At 33.3% G+C, this 21,794-nt stretch overlaps 1 long non-coding RNA gene and 2 gene segments (V, D, J or C); 1 reads left to right on the top strand and 2 right to left on the bottom strand.

Annotated features, from left to right (window-relative positions):
• Window positions 1–717: 717 nt before the first annotated feature.
• LOC111196033 (uncharacterized) lies at window positions 718–3,576 on the top strand. Its single transcript, XR_007424051.1, has 2 exons — window positions 718–1,010; window positions 3,272–3,576. It is a non-coding gene; the product is annotated as an uncharacterized LOC111196033 (long non-coding RNA).
• A 1,978-nt stretch (window positions 3,577–5,554) lies between these two features.
• Window positions 5,555–6,120, bottom strand: LOC107197841 (T-cell receptor beta chain V region C5-like). The segment is given in 2 exon segments: window positions 5,555–5,865; window positions 5,987–6,120. Coding segments are annotated over 2 exon segments (357 nt in total).
• A 2,071-nt stretch (window positions 6,121–8,191) lies between these two features.
• Window positions 8,192–8,800, bottom strand: LOC125781140 (immunoglobulin kappa variable 6D-21-like). The segment is given in 2 exon segments: window positions 8,192–8,655; window positions 8,752–8,800. Coding segments are annotated over 2 exon segments (444 nt in total).
• Window positions 8,801–21,794: the final 12,994 nt, after the last annotated feature.

The following is a 21,794-nucleotide window of genomic DNA, read 5'->3' as shown; positions in this document are numbered from 1 at the left end:
CAATAAAGACAAAATCTCTAAACTGCTAAACTGCAATATTTTTTTAGACCAAATGCTTTTTTTGTATTTATTAGTGTCTTTCTTAGTTAAGCATTTCACAAAAGAGACAAAAGCGTACCATGGTTTAAAATACATCCTGAATGTGCCAATAAAGGTCCACAGTTACAAACCCAATAAACAAAATACATTTACATTTACATCATCTACAATTACCTAAATAAAGCGGTCATATTCATGTTTGCATATTAAAAATTTTAATGTAACAAAGATTGACAAGTTATTACATTTATTTTTTTTTTGCCCAAATGCTACATACATTACACAGACCTAGCCCAAAATCTTATATTTAGGTGTATTACACTTATACAGTCTATTAATTTTACTTTGTGATTTATCATTAATTTTGTGTATAAGGGCATATGAATATTATTATATTATATTATATTATATTACATTTGATTTTTATTATATTGCTAATAATGTATTACATTTTAAAAATAATTTTAAATAATTGCAAGAAAAAAAAGCATTAGCTATGGTCAGTGTGAGTGAATCACCACATACAACAGTTCTGTGTGCTGTGTCTCAGTTGTAACCTGCTGAAAATACCCTCCCTCTCATTAAATCATAATTGTTACATTTTCAGTTTGAAGATTGAGCAAAAATGTACCCGTGGTTTTCAGACAAGCCAAATTTGGCAGTATAACCGCGAACCTGGCAACTCTGGGGGAAAAGCGTTCTGTGATTGGACTGCAAGAGCAGAAGATTTAGACAAACACGTATCAGCAGTTACAGCGCGATAGGGCGGGACTATGCTTTGGATGATGTTCGGAGAAAAGATGCTAAAATTGGCTCTCAGATTGAATGAACTGAATGAATATACAGGTTATGGTTTGCCCTCGTTTCTTGGACGAAGGGACCAATGCAGTGAGCACTGTGTCAACCAGCTGGATAACTGACTCTGACCCAACAGAAACCTCCCCGCAGTCCTTCTAAAGTTATCTGGCAAGGTGAGTCCTTAATTTAAACAGTAGCTCATCATAACACAGTTTAAAGAATCCACATGCTGATAATAAGGCTAAGTTTTTTAAGCAGTTTAAAAATTATAGTAAGGTGTACATTCTTGCTAAACTGCTTAGTCAACACAATTTAAGTTATGAGTTATAACTAGCTACCTTAGCTATAGTTTAACTAGCTAACCTAGCTTTAATTTATAAGTTATAACTAGCTAGCTGAGCTTTATTTTAACTAGCTAAACTAACTTTAATTTAACTAGCTAACCTAGCTTTAATTTAACTAGCTACTTTATCTTTAGTTTAACTAGCCAACCAGCTACCAGCTAACCTAGCTTTAAGTTAACTAGCTACCTTTGCTTTAATTTAACTAGCCAGCCTAGCTTTAATGTAACTAGCTAGCTTAGCTTTAAGTTAACTAGCTACCTTTGCTTTAATTTAACTAGCCAGCCTAGCTTTAATGTTACTAGCTAGTTTAGCTTTATTTTAACTAGCCAGCCTAGCTTTAATGTAACTAGCTAGCTTAGCTTTATTTTAACTAACCAGCCTAGCTTTAATTTAACTAGCTAGCTTAGCTTTATTTTAACTAGCCAGCCTAGCTTTAATTTAACTAGCTAGCTTAGCTTTATTTTAACTAACCAGCCTAGCTTTAATTTAACTAGCTAGCTTAGCATTATTTTAACTAACCAGCCTAGCTTTAATTTAACTAGCTAGTTTAGCTTTATTTTAACTAGCCAGCCTAGCTTTAGTGTAACTAGCTAGCTCGGCTTTATTTTAACTAACCAGCCTAGCTTTAATTTAACTAGCTAACTTAGCTTTATTTTAACTAGCCAGCCTAGCTTTAATTTAACTAGCTAGCTTAGCTTTATTTTAACTAGCCAGCCTAGCTTTAGTGTAACTAGCTAGCTTGGCTTTATTTTAACTAGCCAGCCTAGCTTTAATGTAACTAGCTAGCTTAGCTTTATTTTAACTAACCAGCCTAGCTTTAATTTAACTAGCTAACTTAGCTTTATTTTAACTAGCTAGCTTAGCCTTATTTTAACTAGCCAGCCTAGCTTTAGTGTAACTAGCTAGCTTGGCTTTATTTTAACTAGCCAGTCTAGCTTTAATGTAACTAGCTAGCTTAGCTTTATTTTAACTAAGCAGCCTAGCTTTAATTTAACTAGCTAGCGTAGCTTTATTTTAACTAGCTAAACTAACTTTAACTTAACTAGCTAACCTAGCTTTAATTTAACTAGCTAAGCAAGCTTTAATTAAACCAGCTAGCCAATCTTTAATTTAACTAGCTAACCTAACTTTAATTTAACTAGCTAACCTAACTTTAATTTAACTAGCTAACCTAGCTTTAATTTAACTATCTAATCTAGCTTTAATTTAACTAACTAACCAAGCTTTATTTTAACTAACTAACCAAGCTTCAATTTAACTAGCTAACCTAGCTTTAATTTAACTAGCTAACCTAACTTTAATTTAACTAGCTACTTTTGCTTTAATTGAACTAGCTAACCTAGTTTTAAGTTATAATTTATAGCTAGCTAACCTAGCATTCATTTATAAGTTATAATTAGCTAACCTATCTTTCATTTATGTTATAACTAGTTAACCTATCTTTAATTTTGGATTTATTACTAGCTAACCTAGCTTTAATTTATAAGTTATAACTAGCTAACTTAGCTTTATTTTAACTAGCTAAACTAACTTTAATTTAACTAGCTAACCTAGCTTTAATTTAACTAGCTAACCTAACTTTAATTTAACTAGCTAACCTAACTTTAAGTTAACTAGCTTCCTTTGCTTTAATTGAACTAGCTAACCTAGCTTTAAGTTATAATTTATAGCTAGCTAACCTAGCATTCATTTTTAAGTTATAATTAGCTAACCTATCTTTAATTTATGTTATAACTAGTTAACCTATCTTTAATTTTGGATTTATTACTAGCTAACCTAGCTTTAATTTATAAGTTATAACTAGCTAACTTAGCTTTAAGTTAACTAGTTAGCTAGCTAAATTAGCTTTGAGATATGTTTTAATTAGCTAATCTCACTTTATCCCATGAAATAGCTATGCTAATTTATTTTGTATTAAGGATTTAGCTGTACATTATTAAACTATCACAGTTTAGGCTTGTTAGCGGTGGGTTCCAAATACTAAAACTTGTTTTTAATCTAAGAGTATTCGGACCCACTTGTAACTAAGTAGCATTGTGTTGCTGGTGGTCATTGTTTGTTTATTTCTCATTTTCTTCCTTTGTTATAAGGTGAAACTGGGGAAGGAAGGCACCATCACTGTCTCAGTCCGTTGTTGGAAGACTGCAAAAGCACAATCTACAGCCAGTGGGACGGCACGAGTGCTACTGATGGAACTCTTTAATGTTGATGTTTTTCTGAACTTTAAGCATACCTTTATCTGTTTTTGTATTATACATATAGTAGTATATGGTAGTATATATTCTTGAATTTATAGTGAAGTGTATTGTTAAATATATAATAAAATAAATTGTGATGTGTGGTAATAGATGGTATGTGTATTATTGATAGTAATATATTAAAATATATTCTTGAATACATAGTGAAGTGTATTGTTCAAAATATAAAGTACAATATATAGTACACTGCAAAATATGTGGTAATAAATGGTACATAATAATTGATAAGTCATGTTCATATGTTGCCATTGCTGTTACAGTTACCATTTTAGTTATATTGGTATTTGCACATTCGACCAGTAAGTCAGTCAATCTACATTTTAAATTTAACAGTTGAGAGTCTTAAACCAATAGAAAATAAAACTGCTTGAATTTAAAAGAGAATAAATGTGCTAAAATGTGTTTTCTGTTGTTTCATTAGGACAACTGCATTTTTGACATTCAACTTATGTAAATGGGAAGTCAAACACACAGTTCTTTTTAGTGTCTAATTAGTGATGAACAGAACCTCACTTTAGAATATGGTACACTTCTTGGTCTATTAGTGACTTATTAAACCCTTATTAAGTACATTGTGAGGGGGATTGATTGATAAAATATTTAGTCAGTTCTTCTTAGCGTGTAATTAGTGATGAACAGACCCTCACTTTAGAATATGGTACACTTCTTGGTCTATTAGTGACCGATTAAACCCTGATTAACTCAGTAAACTCCAGCACAGCTATAACTGTACCAAACTCACATAGATCTGATTGCAACCAATTATACACTAATAACGTGTATGATTTGGCTAATGGTTAATGCTTAATAACCTGCTTAACTGGGTGCTAACATAACTGTTTATAGTGCACTATAAGAACTAATACAGCCATTATTAATAATTTCCACATAACAGACCACCAATTAAGCACCAATAACCCTTACACAGAATAAAGACTAATAAGTAGTGAATAAATCATTTATAAATGTCTAATTAAGGCTTTATTAAGCAAATAATAAGACATTAATAAGTGCCTATTTTGTGTTCCTTAAAATGAAGTGTTACCCTTTTAGTTATTAAGCATGAATTGTTTGATTTTATTATATAACCTATATTCAGTAAATGTATTGATTTAAAATACTCATAGAAAATTGGATAGAAGAAGAAAATGATATTGAGTCAACAGTATAACACAGAGTTAACATCTCGGAAATTAGTTCTTGCTCTTACAGCCTACAACATTTGAGGCCCAGTATTTACATAGCACTGGAAACTGGGGGACACACCCATTGTGCAATATATGATGCCAGAAGCCAACAAAACAACATAAAACAGACTTGATTTATTAGAGATTCACAATGGAAAAAAAGATTTATGGCCCTATCATACATCCTGCATAAGACTAGTCACAATGCTCATTGCTACCTTACACCACATCAACAGTCTATTTTCACGCCTTGAGCCTGCACAATGAAAATAGCATCTCAGTTAAGGAATATATTTCTGCCGATAGTCGTGGTGGTCTGGAAGTGTGGTGTGTTCAGATAAATTTTCCACAATTGATGGGTAAACTATAGATTGCTAAAATAGGGTCCATTTTGCTTTATTGTGTTTAAATTCTTAATTATTTGAAGTGTGTAAAGCCTGTTGTTTAGTGTATAAACTTACAGATGAACCATTTTCGTATTATATGTAGATTACACTAATTAAGGCAAGCAGAAGAAGTTTCATACAGAAAAAATACTTTTAACAGTTTTTTTCGAGATCTTCAAACTTTGAAATGGGTCAAATTGACCTGGAACATAACAGGAGGGTTAACAGAGCGCTGAAACTAAAACTGCATTGTCTACATGCATGCTTTACCCCCACTTGAGAGGAGAAAAGCCCCAGTCTTTGTGGTTGTTGGGGAGGGTTAGTGTTTAACAGCTGCACACACAGCTTTATGAGATCTTCATTTTGTAGATTATCAGGCTTTCTGTTGTACTAAAATAGCTAATAACTATGGCATATATATATTTGATCTGTGCTTTTGTTCTTTTTGTCATTTTGCCAGCAAAAGCTGCATTATCACAGTGCAGTCAGGTGTAGGTGCTGGACGTCTTCCAGTATGTTTTTGTAGCACAGTTGAATAACACTCATTCACTGTGGAAACTAGCAGCACAAAAGAAAACGGCATCGCTGTCCTCCTTGATAGTTACATTCAGGGACCATTTCTTCTTTTCTGTGCTGGAGATGCTGAAGCCACTCTCAAAACCTTTCTCATACGTGGCAGAGCCAGCTACAAATCTGCCTATAAGTGCTGGTTCTTTTCCTTTGAGCTGTCGGTACCAGTACAGATAGTCATAATCCGTGTCGTTTTGGTAACAGTGCATGTCCACTGATGCTCCTGATGGACTTATGATGTCTTTAGGCCACTGTGTGATCAGAACTGCTTCACTGTAAGAACCTATATAGAAAGCAAAAAGAACAGAGAGAGCAGAAATAGGTTATGAACATAAGTAGATTTTGCTATGTGAAAAAGTTTAAATTTTCTCAAATAAAAAAAAAAAAAAACTTTAGCTTCATACTTTTCAGTAGAAGCAGCCACAGTGTGTATAAGAGAGCTCCATTCATGCTGAACTCAGCTTATAATAGTTCACAAGAGAACTGCCTCACTACTGTCCCTTTTAGTTCAGCTCACTATACACTATATAGTATTAGCCTTGTGATATGTACTCTATTCACACACAGTGATGTTTAGAGGAACCCTGAGAGGAAACCAAATTGCTCACCACCCTTTGCTTCATCATCACCACCATCCATCCAATCAGATACAACTATCTTTTACAAGGCAGATTTGTATAGAGTTGTATAAAAAACTTTTATGTACAAGTTGTGGATTCTTTTCTTTTTATATCTATTTTTTTCTTCACAGTTCATTGCAAAGGAAAAAGAAAAGTGTCGTTCACATTTTCACATAAAAAGCACTATTTAAAAAAATCATTCAGTGCATTAATTGTGTGTTTTAGGCTCATCTTTGCTGTAAAAGTAATACACATTACACCATATTTAGTCTATAAAAATAATTTTCATGCTTTTGTATTAGTTATGCTTGTGTTGGTCTTCTGGTATAACCAAGGATGATATTTAATATAACCAAGCATTTTTCGTTTATAATTCACATTTCCACATACAAAACACTATTTATTTAACAAAATATTAATTGTGTATTTTAGGCTTTTCTTTTCTGTAAAAATAGTCCACATTAGTAAAGTTCATTTGTTTTTGTTAATGTGATGCTTTGTCTTAATAAATATGATAATATTTAGTCTATAAAAAAAGAACTTTTCATGCTTTGTATTAGTCATGCTTGTGTTGGTCTTCTGGTATAACCAAGCATGACATTCAGTATACCCAAGCTTGTCTTTTTTTTTAGATGGCCAGAAGCACAGTAATCCTGGATTAGTTTTTTTTTTCTTTCTTTTTAATCATTTGGGGCAATTGCTTTGGTTGCCTTAAAACTATATGATATGAATTTAAATGAATTTAAAACATTTTAATAAAATTAGTTAATAAAATGCATAACTTCTAGTTATTATGCCTAAATTATTTACTTTCATTCTATAACCTATATTCAATAAATTTATTGATTTGAAATACTCATAGAAAATTGGATGGAAGTGGAAAATGCTAAGTGAACAGTATAACACAGAGCCAACACAGTTAAGAGTTAACAGCTCAGAAATTAATGCTTGCTCTTACAGCCTACAACATTGAGGCCATGTAGTTAATTCTAATATATAATCTGGCAATTTTCCTAGTACCAGGAACTTGGGGACGCACCCATTGTGCAATAAAAAAAGGAAAAAAAAAACAGAAAACAGATTTATTAGGTTCACAATGGAAATACGACTTATGGCCCAATCATACATCCTGCAGAAGACTCATTACAATGCTCATTGCTACCTTACACCCTGTCAACTGTCTAGTTTCATGCCTTACGCCCACACTGTTAAAATAGCTTCAGAGTTTAGGAATAATCTACACTAATTGGCGTAGTGGTTTGGAAGTGAGGTGTGTTCAGGTAAATTTCTGGCATATTTCTATTTTGGCGGTGGAAAACACAGGTGCGCCACTGACTGAAATAAACCCAGACAACAGTCATTCATCAGAGTCCATTCCTATAGGTGAGCTGCAGCGCACAAACTCAACTTTTAACTCAACAATAAACAAAAAAAAAATAATAATAACATTGCTGCTGGTGTATCTTCACAGGTCAGTATCCCCTGTTGAGATGCACAAAGCGCCGCACTGTTGAGATATGAATGTGCCAAAGTCAGAGCTCACCTGGCTCTTAAAGGTGATGACGACACTGATTGGTTAAATTCACGTTACGTCCAAACCATACCCATGATTCAATTAATTAAGAGCTTTTTGCACATTGTGCTTTATTGTGTTTCAATTCTTAATGATTTAAAGTGCACAAAGCCTGTTGTTTTAATGTATGTACTTTTTAAATCAAACAAATTGAACAAATGGCTTTACAGTGCATGACAAGCAAGTCCAACCAATATGACCAGCAAGACATAAAATGCAACCTAGAATAAGCTGGTCATGAGCTTTTAAACCATTTTTTTGGCTGGATGACCGGCTTTCAACTTCCAAAACCAGCTTGAACCATTTGAAACCAGCTTCCAGCAAAAATTAGCCTTGATATGCATTTTTTCAGCAGGGTTATATTCAATTTCTTATGCTTTTTCAAATCTCACACTTATTACTTTAATATTCAGGTGCATAAAATAATATTACATCATTTTTTACCAGACAAAATGTTTCATTTTCAAGTTTTAAACCTCATTCTTTCACTTTAAACTGAAGTTCACAGACGTTACAGGTGCGTTTCCTGTGTTGTGGGTTTTAAGTGAAGAGGGTGATCTAGCAGCAGCACTGTGTGCTCTGACTGCACAGTAATACACAGCCGAGTCTGATGCGTTGAGGTTTGAGATGGTCAGATCTCCGTTTAGCGTGCCGGTCCTCGTGTGTCTGAAGCGGTTGGTGAATTCAGGCTCGTGGTTTGGTGTAGCGGTGGCATAGCTATAACCGATCAAAGCCACAGCCAAGCTGTCCCTCTTTTGCTGGTACCATAACATGACATCTAAATTACTGTCGTTGTGGCGGCAGGTGATCTTTACCTGCTCCTCTGCTAGTTTTGCCATCACATGCCCTGGCTGCTCAATCAGGACGCAGTGTGACGGACCTGTCGATGACAATGATTAAGATAAAGAAGATACAAAAACATAAATGATGAAACTGCAAATAGAAATTAATTTAAATTAGAATTTTGATATCATACTGGATAATAGTCCAAGCAGAATGCAGAGCCCATAACCCATGTGCTGCATCTTCTCACACTTCTCAGTAAAACAGGCCTACAATGAGAATTTCCACTTTTCTCTGTCTGAAGAGTGTCCTGATGATGTTATTGAGCTTTATCGCCCCCTGTTGGCTCCTTTTTTTTAATAGTGGTGTAATTTTCTCACTGTATAATTGTATTGTAATTACTTCAAACATCTTTAAACATAGTAAATCTATGGAATCGGTGCCTTTATTTTGAGCCGTGTAGCACAGTCATGTTATTCTTGAGGGTCTCTTTCAATTAGGAACTGACCATTAGGTTTAGATATCCTGTTATTGATCTGTTAAAAGTATTATTGGTTATTTATTGATGATTATTTCTGTTTATTATTTGGTCTTCAGAAGGACTATAGTTGAAACAGGTGGTTAGACAGACTTGGACAAGAACCAACTAGCCAGATCAATGGGTGTCTGAACTATTTTCACTTTCACCACCAGGGTCAGTGATGGCTCACAACCATCTCAACTCATTAGGTCATCTCAATTTATTGTGTGATTTGTGACATAAAATGCCTTCAGTAATGTTTGGAAGAAATACATTATATATATATATATATATATATATATATATATATATATATATATATATATATATATATATATATATATATATATATATATATATATATGTATTATTACATATATATATAATAAGTTCTGAAATTTCATTATTTCAATATTTTGCTATTTATAGGTATACGTTTGAGTAAAATTAACATTGTGTTTTTTTCTATAACCTACAGACAACATTTCTCCCCAATTCCAAATATTTTCACTTAGAGCATTTATTTTCAAAGAAACTCGAAATTTTTAAGTGGTCTCTTAGTTTTTTCCAGAGCTGTATACACACACACACACACACACACACACACATATATATATATACTGTGATTTTGTTTTTTTTATCCATATATGTACATTTATGTATAACGTTTTTTATATTGCTACTTTAATTTTGCAATTCTGCAATTTTCTTCTAATTCTATCTGTCTGTCTGTCTATTTAATAACCTAACTAAGTAACTAATCAAATACAAGTTTATTCTGCACAAATGAAATCAAATACATTTTTGTTTTCTAAATTTAACACTTTGGAAAGGACAACAAGTGTAACCAGTAATTAAACCAACATTTATTTATCTCAACATTTTAAATTAATCAAAGTAAACAGCAGTTGTAATAAACATTTATACAATTTCTGATACAAAATTAAACTTGATTTTAGGTTTAACTAAACCTTTTAAAGACTGTTTGATTAGAAACTGAAAATATGCTTCTAACTAGTGGAACAACTCATTTTTATTGAAGTTGATTTTTTATTTTTTTTCCAAATCAACAAACTTAGAGGTTTAGGGCAGGAGTTTGGGGCAGCTTGGCTTGGAAGCATGAAGCTGAAGCCCCCCCATGAGAAGAGATACAGGAAAAAGGGGGGAGGTGGGGAGGAGGTGGGTGCAATATTGTTCAACACGTAGGTAGAGAGGACATTGTTTTTCATAGGGCTGGGAGTGGGAGGGGTAAACGGCGTGGATCAATCTCTCAACATTAAGTTATATTCATAACTCCAATTAAAGAAAAAACTGCTGACTAAAAGAACATTTTTAAAATACCAATATAAAATTAGTAAATAATGAATAATTTTTGGGGCTCTAACAGCGACAAATAAAAAACACATCCTGACAAAACTGACACACACTCTGATGACTGTGTGGCATCTCATCACCACAGTCGTTTCTGAGACTGTGCGCAGATTGTAGTAGTGATAAATGTTTTTGAAGAAGACTGAAAGAAGCTGAAGCACTGTGCCTCTCTCACAGCACAGTAATATACTGCGCTGTCCTTCAGGGTAAGGTTAGAAATCTGCAGGGTCCCGTGTTTTTTGGCATCTCCTTCCACGTAAAAACGCTGGTAGTCCTTCTCCATGTTGGTGGATGTTGTGTAAAGATATCCGGTAAGGTGTAATGATGGGCTTGATGGGGTTTGTTGGAACCAGTAGAGGTAGTAAAAGTCTTTGTGAGTGTGTGTGCAAGTTATATTTACACTGGATCCTGGTTCTGTGAAGAATGAGGTGGGCTGGAATATTTCTGAGCTGAAGGAAAGATCTTCAGAAAAGAGAGAATATTAATTAGTATCATAATACATTAATTTAGAACATTTAAAAATAATCTACTGCAGCGGTTCTTAAATTTTTTAGACCATGTATCGCCAGTGATCAAATTAAAATCTTTAAGTACCACCTTAAATAAAAAATAAATTAAATTTACCTTCAGTTATAAAGACAATTAGAAAAATACTTAAATAAAAATGATTACATAAACCAATATAATTAACTGCAATGTAATTACAGATCATTTGTATTGCTGTATTTTTTGTATTTACAAACTTACGTATTTCTATAAGTATTTCTGTAAAGTAAGAAAGCAGAAAGATACTCTATAAATGATATTTATCATTTTTTTCTGTGAAAAATAACTGTTGGTATGTTAAACTTTTATTACAAAAGATGTTAAATATATAAAAAAAAAAAAACAGAATTCCACATTAAAAATAATGTTTTTTCCCAAATTATATATATTGTCAGTGTACCTGTTATAAGTTTAGTTTAGTAATCAGTATGGCAATATAACCACATATGTTGCTGCCATGCAAAGACCTTGTATCTCCATTTTTTTTAAATATATATATTTTTTATAACTTTTTGACAATGTGAATTTAACAGTTGTTCTTTACATTGCGTCAAATAGTTCATAATAAATTAACCAATAGAAGTGCTTAAAAATGACTTGGAATAAAACAATTTGCATTGACTTCCATTAAAAGTGGAGAAGCTTTTTTCCCATATCCTGTAAAGTTGAAATTTTAAAAATTTCCATTTTTCTCAATTTTCTCTACTTAAACCAAGCAAATTCTTAAGACTGAGATTGGAGCATCCTGTGTTATTGTCTTAATAACTATTTTTTTTTGTTTTCTTTGTTTTGTTTTTTTATATATATTTTTACTTTTTAACATAATGTGAATCTGACAGTTGTCCTTTACATTGAGTCAAATGTATCATAATAAATTAACCAATAGAAGTGCTTAAAAATGACTTGGAATTAAATAGTTTTTCATTGACTTCCATTAAAAGTTAAAAAAAAAGCCTCTTTCTCTTGTTGTGTAAATCTGAAATTCTGGAGATTTTAATTTTTTTCTCAGTTTTCTCTACTTTAAACCAGGCAAATTATTAGGCCTTTTTTTTTTTTTTGAAGCATAAAAAAACATTATTTGGTGTAGCACCTTGATTTACCTGGTCTACCACCAGCGATAAATTGACCAGAGTTTAAAAATCACTCATTTACTGATTACTGAACTTCAGTAGAGCCATTAGAAAATGCAGAACTTCTATATCTTTTCTCAGCATAGTGTTATAAACCTTCTAATGAATTACCTGCAACCCAGAGGAGCATGAGGTGAAAAATCAACATGTGGAGAACCATCCTGAACAATCCTGACCTAAAAAAAAAATGAAACAACCAATATTAAATAAAGAGATACTGAAGCTGATACTGTATGTGATAAATGATATGCTGTATATCCCATCTGTAAAAAAAGCAGAACCCAATGGCATTGGCCAGCATTTTTCAAGGTGCATGATCTTTGGCTCCTCCTCTGCACTGTCGAGGAGTCTCCGCCCTCCTGGTGGAGGTGGTGTGTGCAGAGGATGAGGTTGAGGAGGGTTTTTGTGCTGTGGTCACAGCAGATAGTGAACGGTGCATATGCCGCACACAAGTAATCCGCGCTGTCTTCCACTGTGAGGTTGGCGATTTTTAAGGTCCCATTGAACTGTCCATCTCCTGCCAGGGTAAACCTATTCTCCTCAGATGTTGAAGTTCCAAAAAAAAGATTTCCCAGGTATTTTAAATCCTCCCCCCCAAAACGACTCTGCTTGTACCAGAGCATGCGGTCATATCCTGATACAGCATGCAGGCAGTTGAATTCAGCAGTTTCTCCTGAATATTTAACAAGATCTCGAGGAGTCTGGAGTACTTTAGGTTGTGTCTTTGCTGCAGCTTCTTTGCTTTGTATCTTTTCTGTGAAGAAAAACAATTAAAATGAACAATTGAGTCATTTTAAAGGAAATCCAGATATCAACCTTTTCAGCTTTTCCATAAGATGATTTGTTAAGAATTAATTTCTCAGAATAAATAGAAGGAAGACCACTTTAGAGTTTCAGTTTCTATTTATTATATGTTTGATTAAAATGAACAATGTTGTTTTATTCTATAAACTACGCACAAAATTTCTCCCAAATTCCGAATAAAAATATTGTCATTTAGAGCATTTCTTTGCAGAAAATGAGAAATGGCTGTTTTAAGAGTTCATAAATCAATATTTGGTTTAATCAGTTTTCATGCATCTTGGAATGTTCTCCTCCACTAGTCTTACACACTGCTTTTGGATAACAAGATGCATTGAAGTCAACACATCTCTTTTTTTTCGTTGTTGTCCTAAGAAACATTAAAAAGTTATTTATTAGAATAAATAGAAAGACGACCACTTTAGAATCTGTTTCTATTTATTATATGTTTGATTAAAATGAACATTATTGTTTTATTTTATAAACTACGCACAAAATTTCTCCCAAATTCCGAACAGAAATTTTGTAATTTAGAGCATTTATTTGCAGAAAATGAGAAATGGCTGTTTTAAGAGTTCATAAATCAATATTTGGTGGAATAACCCTGATTTTTAATCCGTTTTCATGCATCTTGGCATATTCTCCTCCACCAGTCTTACACACTGCTTTTGAATAACAAGATGCATTGAAGTCAACACATCTCTTTTTTTTTCGTTGTTGTCCTAAGAAACATTAAGAAGATTTTTTTTTAGAATAAATAGAAAGAAGACCACTTCAGAATCAGCTTCTATTTATTATTTAATTATATGTTTATGTAAAATGAACATTGTTGTTTTATTCTATAAATTACTGACAACATTTCTCCCAAATTCCCCCCAAAAAAAAAAAAATAAATAAATGTCATTTAGAGCATTTCATTGCAGAAAATGAGAAATGGCTGTTTTAAGAGTTCAGAAAGCAATATTTGGTGGATTAACCCTGTTTTTTAATCAGTTTTCATGCATCTTGGCATGTTCTCCTCCACCAGTCTTACACATTGCTTTTAGATAACAAGATGCATTAAAGTCAACACATCTCTTATTTATTCTTCTCCTAAACAACATAAAGAAGTTACTTCTTACCTGTCAATAATAAAAGCAGTAAGATGATCTGGAGGATGAGGATTCTGATCACTTCACACATCATTGTGAAGAGAGAGAGGTATATGGTTTGAAGTCAGATTCAGTTTTCAAGCTGATATCTGTCTGTGATCATGACAGGTGAACATCCTCACTGCCCCCTTTAGGTGCAGCAGATAAAATATGCTACTAATTTCAGTGCTAACTGTGTTGCTGATGTTAGTGGATATTTTAAGCAAATCTTTAGACTAAACTATAACATTTGTAAGAATTTAATATAAGAATAATAGAAATTAGCTTAATAAATGTAATGGATACTGTCTGATTATTTTATTATGTAAATGACTGTCACTGTGAAAAAAATGAAAACCGGTGATAATGTACCAGTGTGATGCTATTATAATTATTCCAAATTAACTTGTGGCCTTTTTGTTGATGGTAAATTTATCAAACAACAGTGTTCTCAAAAAATATAGAAAAATGTAGAAATGTAGATTTTTGTGAAATGGTCGGATGCTGTATTAGGCATGCATCAACAGCAAATAGATTTTCCAAATGATCTTCATTAATACAAGGTAACAGAGATAGATCACAGACTTTAATTTTTTTATTACCTTGATTTAATATTTATTTTCTTACACATATTTTTCTATTTATCTATGCTAATGGGCATACTGGTCTGGAAACCAGGTACGTTTCTTGTGCATTGCTATCTTGTCAACAGAAAACACAGGTGCTCCACTGTCTGAAAACAACCTAGGCCGATGTCAACAGTTGTTGACGTTCATTACTATCTTGGCAATCTATATGGGTGTACACCCCCGCTTGATACACACACAAGGACATGCAGTAGAGCACTAACCTAACTTTTAAATCTTCAAAAAATAAAAGAATAAATAAAAAAACATTGCTGTTTCTGTAGGACCTGCTCTCGCACCTTCACAGTCTGGGCAAGCTGAGAAGCGCAGAAGAGCTGCACTGTTAAAATAGCAATCTGCCAAAGTCAGAGCGCACCTGGATATTAAAGAAAAATGGCAAGAGACACACTGATTGGATTATTTTATACTACGCCCAGAACACACCCACGACTACTTAAGAGAATTAGCATGCCCTTTGTGCATTTCAAGCTGTGCAAGGTACACTATTCCCATTGTTACGATAGAAAAGACACACTGACATGCTGATGATTTTGCTATTTATAGGTAGATGTTTGAGTAAAATGAACATTGTTGTTTCTCCCAAATTCCAAATAAAAATATTCATTTCATTCATTCAGTCATTTAGAGCATTTATTTGCAGAAAATGAGAAATGGATGGAATAATAAAAAGAGGTGCAGAGATTTCAGACCTCAAATAATGCAAAGAAAACAAGTTTATATTCATAAAGTTTTAGGAGTTCAGAATTCAATATTCAGAGAAATAACCCTGGTTTTTAATCACAGCTTTCATGCGTATTGGGATGTTCTCCTCCACCAGTCTTCCACACTGCTTTTGGATAACTTTATGCCACTACTGGTTCAAAACTGTAAGGAGTTCAGTTTGGTTTGATGGCTTGCGATCATCCATCTTCCTGCGCCATCATTCTCTCGCTTGTGCGCCCTCTCTCTCTCCCTCTCTCTCTCTCTTATATATGCTTATGAAAAAAATATATTATAAGTATCATATTACTCACTTGAATAGCTTGATCCTTGATTGATGGAGTTTATGGATTTTATAACATGACAAAATAAAAGAATTCATGTTATAACCAAGCAACAAGGAAACATATATTTTTTCCATGCAATTGTAATGTTTTAATTAAATACGTAATACTTGGTTAATTTGGTTACATTTTGTTACATTTATTTGTTACTGCCTCTACTGGCAGTGTCTATATTACATCCCCGTGCAGACTGTACTGATCTGAGAGCAGTCAGTATTTACAGGTGTGTGTGGAGCGTGGCTTTTTGTTGGGGAGAGAAGGGAGATATATAACTGTGCATACTAGCAGCACAGAAATACACTGTACTGTCCTGCACAGTTATATTAGATATAACCAGAAACGCGTCGGCTTTTGCGTGTCCTGAAAGCTTGAATCGTGCTTTAAATTTTTCCTCTGGAAAGACATTTTCATACTGCAGAAATCCAATCAGCTCCATGGAGGAACTGGCAGTCTTCTGCTGATACCAGTACAGGTAGGGGTAGCTGGTATCACCATGCCTGCAGCTGAGCTTCACCTCTGTCTGGCCAGGTGTTCCCAGGACATGTGCTGGAGATTGCTGGATGATGAGAGAAGAGTAGAGAGGGACTGTGTATGAGGAAGAGAAGTAAATGTTAGTATTGTATATACTGTATATATATATATATATATATATATATATATATATATATATATATATATATATATATATATATATATATATATATATAGTACTGTATATTGGTAACTGTTTAATACATCCCATGTTTTATAGTGTAGCTTCCATTTGAAATGTAGTAACTTTTAGTGTAACTTCTTTATAGCAAATCTTAGCAAGTGAAATAATCTAATTTAAAAGCAATACATTTTATTTATTACTCTGATAAGAGTTTTTGGTTTTACTAAGTGTAAGATTGTTTTGCTTATATTAAAAAAAAATGATCTTAATCAGTCATTTAAAATTTCTAGTTTATTTAAAAGTCACCAGTTCAGATGAATTGGCTTACCCTATTGGCAGATTTATCTTCTTGATATAAGCATATATCTCTCAATGTATATATATATCTTGTCTAGATTTTGCCCATGTTTTTTTTTGCAGTGTATGAATCAGTAAATATATATGGTAAAATGCTTATTGGGTCATACTGGTACTTAAAACCAGGGCAACAAGAAAGAGAACAAGAAAGCAGCAATTGTGGATTTGGGTAAAAATTCCAGTAAATTACCATGCATTTGCTCAGAACTTACACTATAACTTATTAGTGTGACCATATAAGTTGTGTATATATATTGCTGCTGTCCAATGAAAAGCATCTATCTCCATTTTTGGCTGTTTTCAGGTTTCTTCATCACATCAGTACTCTGTGCTCTAAAATATTTGAAAAAAAAAAACAAAGTAATTATAAATATATATATATATATATATATATATATATAGCATGTACATTACATAATTATAGTCCACTTTTTTATCTTTCCATCCTCGAATTACAGTACAAGTCTTCTATAGCTGTTCCCTTTTATAAAATGTTTCTTCATCCTCTAGCCTGCCCATTATCAGATGCTGCAGTACTCATAAAGTTTTTATTTTTATTTTTATAAAGCTATTTCTAGCATATTATTATTCAAAATCGTACAGTAAAGTACAAGATATAGGCATAGTAATCACTGCTGTCATAATGATGCATGTTTGCTGAATTCACATCCATCATTTTTATTTATTATTTAATATTTTAGTATGCATGTGAATTTGACAGACATTCACATGAAAGGCATACCCATGTTCTGGGAAATAACATGGTGAATGTCAGTAAAAGTTTCACTCCTCAAGTACCCAGTTGTTAATCTCTTGTTACATTACATTACATTACATTACACTTGGCAGACGCTTTCGTCCAAAGTGACTTACAATAGTGAAGTACAAAAGTAATAGAAGTTAGAGGTAAAAAAAATCTTTGGATAGGGCCTAAAGGAGGTCAAAGGGAAATTATGGGATAGAGGAGGAAAGGAGAGGAAGAAAGAAGTGAGGTTGGAAGTAGTTAGTTTGTCTTGTTTCTCACTGTCCTCATTTTCTTTTGCTGTAAAAATCCAAATAATGAAGTTTAAGATTAAACAAAATAAAAACTAAAATAAGAAGAAAATTCTAAGCAATAATACATTCTAAATTCAATTAGCAGTGAAAAAAATAGGGTTTTTTTTTCTATTTTGCACAAGATACATTTCTAAACTGTACATTGTACACAAGTAGGATCCAGTAATTTGATACTTTATTATATGCACTGATTCATATAAGAAAGGAAGTTACTCTACTCTAATTACTACTAATTATTCGGGCAATTACATGGTAAAGAACAAGAAAAGTACACTTTAAGATGTGGGCTGCATTCTGTATATATCAATATGTCATAGAATATATGTAGCAAATTTGCGAGACACACGTACTCACCTTGTATAATGAAGATTAGGACTATGATATTGAAGATCATATCTTTGATCATGCTTTCTATTCTGTATATTTAGAAATACAACCCATAAATATAAGCAAACCTGTATAAGCTGCCAAGAACCAGGCCTTGGTTGTCTTTCTCTTGCTAAGTAAATGTACCTTATCATATAAATCATGAGGCTGTGGTGGCTCCGCCTCCCTTTAGGTCTTTTGGCGCAGGTGCGAGGGTACTGTATGAGATAGCAGGGGCTGGGTTTTCAGCATGTGTTTCAGAGTATCTGCAGCACTGTGAATACTCACAGCGCAGAAATATAATCCACTGTGTGCCGCAGTCGCAGACGACACTGTGAGGTATCCTTCTTTCTCCGCATCTCCTGAGACGCTGTAGCCGCTTTTGATTTCTTGAGAATTTGTAAAGGACAGAAAGCCGATGAGCTCGAGGCTTTGTTTGTTGTCCTGTTGGTACCAGAGGATCTTGTCGTAGCTTTTGTCGTGGTGGCTGCAGTTGATTTGAAACAGTTCTCCAAGGAGCACAAAGAGGTATTTAGGAGACTGTACAATATTTAGGCACATGGAGGGCTCTAGGTGAAAGTTACAGAAAGTTAGAACAAGTTAAAGCTAGAAATGATCCTTAAATTCAAAAAGATAATTGAAGATAATTACTTCACTCACCTATGAAAAGCTGAATACATAATATAAAATACAATGTAACTGTAATGGTGAACATGATGCTGTATATTAGCTAGAGCACAAATGAAATGATGGCAGTTCATTTGTATTCTAGATGTGAATAAGCTCAAGATGTGAATAAGCTTTCTGTGCTTTCCATGTGTGTGTATTTATACTGCCCCCTTGAGGAGTTCATAGCCTAGTCGTTTAATAAAAAAGGCCTAACTTTAGTATGACTTGAAGAATGATAAATGATATATAAAAAAAAAACAACTTAAATCACATACTAGTGCATTTTAAAACATTAAAATATTATTGAAAATGTATTACTTTATTTCAGTAATTCAGTTCAAAATGTGAAACATATATATTATACAGATGTATTACACAGAGTGATCTATTTAAAGTGTTTATTTCCTTTATTAAACCCAAAAAATCAGTGTCTCAAAAAAAATGTAATATTATATGAGATCAGTACTTTTGGCAGTGTGGGCAGTGTGCTACCAAGTCCTGCTGGAAAATGAAATCCACATCTCCATAAAAGTTCTAAGCTGAGAAAAGCATGAAATTCTGGATTTGGATTTGATATAACACAGTGGATCAACACCAGCAGATGACATGTCTCTCCAAACCATCACTGATTGGTGGAAACTTCACAATAGATCTCAAGCAGTTTGGACTGTGTGTTTCTCCACTCTTCTTCCAGACTCTGCTCCCTTAAGTTACAGTACAAATGAAATGCAAATCTACTGATTACCAATGAGGGTTTGGAGAGACATGTCATCTGCTGCTGGTGTTGATCCACTGTGTTCTATTATCAAGTCTAAAGTCAGTGCAGTGTTTTCCTGGAAAATCTTAGCACTCTCTCTCTCTCTCTCTTTATGCTCCTTCCCTCTGCTGAAAACTTTTATGGAGATGTGGATTTCATTTTCCAGCAGGACTTGGCACACTGCCCACACTGCCAAAAGTACCAATTGGTCTTAAATATAATATTCAAAATTTCCTAGACACTAATTGTTGTGTTTTCATTGGCTGAAAGCCATAATAATCACTGATAAAATAAATAAATGCTTACATTTCGTAGATCACTTTGTGTGTAATACATGTATATGATATGAGTTTCACATTACTTATTTACTGAAATAAAGTATTTTTTCTGTTACTCATTCATACTGAAGCTCTTTGTTTGGGGCTCTTTTTACGTGGTTAATGACAGTGTGTGAGGTTTTTGTACAGATAAGCAGGAACCTCCATTGCTGTGTGCACTCACAGCACAGTAATACACTGCGCTGTCATTCGATGATAGGTTCTCCACCAGCATGAAGCCTGTACTTGCTCCATTTCCAGAGATTATAACTTTCTTCTGCCAGCCTGATTCTGTATTATTATTAGTTCTGTAGAGATTTCCCAGGAACTGCAGTTCTCCACTCTTGGACTGTTTATACCAGAGGATGGTATTGTAGCTCTGGATGCTGTGGGAACATTCAAGCCTCATGGAGTCATCTTTGTTCTTCACCACGTCAAGAGGTTTCTGGATTACTTCAGAACATACTGACAAGCCTGTTTAAAAAATAGGACATTTGAAAATTTAAGGATCTAAACTGTGAAATACTTTTATTATAATTGTTCAAGTTTTCTTATAGTTGTTAAAAAAAAGCTTTTTAGCTTCCATACCTGTCAAGTACAACAATAAAGCAACACTGCTGGTGATAACAGCTCTGGCCATGTTGAGTCTGGAGATAAAATACACATGATGTTTTTAACACTGAGCATAAACCTACCAGCAGGTGGAAGTGACATCATGAGCATCCTGCCAAACTCGTATACAGTACAGTATTTCTAAACACACAGGTACCCCATCTACTGTATGTGAACATAAAAACTGTGTTGAAAAAACATAGTCTGAAGCCAATTAAGGATGCATTTCAAGGGCACAATATCATATCCTACCAATAAAAGGTTTGGGCACACATTCCTATTGTTTCTTCTCATGTTTTTCTTTATTTTCTACATTGTAGATTATAAGACACATATGGAATTACGTAGTAAACAGTAAAAAGGTTTTTGTTTTGTCCTCCACATTAATCCCCTGATCTAAACCTGATGAACTGATATGGTGATTTGAGGTGATTTGAAATGATGAGCTGGAGCTTCACAGTGTGAAGGATTATTGATAAAGTATAAAACATAAAAAAAAAATTGTGAAAAAAGAATTCTGAAAAAAAATCTGCATGTGTTCCTGTATAGCTTTAATACAGTCTTCAATAATAGTAATAATAATAATAATAATAATAATAATAATAATAATAAGAATAGAAAAAATAATCATAAAATGTAAAAAAAGGAAACCTTTAAAATTAAGTATCTGTAGAATACACTGTGTGTATTCTTGTTTATACATTTCTCCCAAATTCCGAATAAAAATATTGGCATTTATCGCAGGAAATGAGAAATGTCTGAAATAACAAAAAAAGATGCAGAGCTTTCAGACCTCAAATAATGCAAAGAAAAAACAAGTTCATATTCATAAACTTTTAAAAGTCCATAAATCAGTATTTGGTGGAATAAGCCTGATTTTAAATGACAGTTTTCATGCATCTTGGCATCATTTTCTCCTCCACCAGTCTTACACACTGTTTTTGGATATCTTTATGCTTTGCACTCCTGGTGCAAAAATTCAAGCAGTTCGGTTTGGTTTGGTTTAATGGCTTGTGATCATCCATCTTCCTCTTGATTATATTCCATGGGTTTTCTATTTGGTAAAATCAAAGAAACTCATCATATTTAAGTAATTTAATCACATTACATACAGTATGTGTGATCAAAAGGCTACTATACTAAGCATGAGTCTTTATAGGACAGCGCTACCAATGACCCACTTTATCTTAACTGCAGCCTATAGGATGTTATATGGCATGTTGTGAAGTCACTGAGTTAAGGTCTGTGGTTTTCTTCTT

The sequence above is a fragment of the Astyanax mexicanus genome, chromosome 14, assembly GCF_023375975.1.
Source record: "Astyanax mexicanus isolate ESR-SI-001 chromosome 14, AstMex3_surface, whole genome shotgun sequence".
Classification (NCBI taxonomy): Eukaryota; Metazoa; Chordata; class Actinopteri; order Characiformes; family Acestrorhamphidae; genus Astyanax; species Astyanax mexicanus.
The sequence above is the reverse complement of the archived record's forward strand: the minus strand, read 5'-3'. Positions and strand labels throughout refer to the sequence as shown.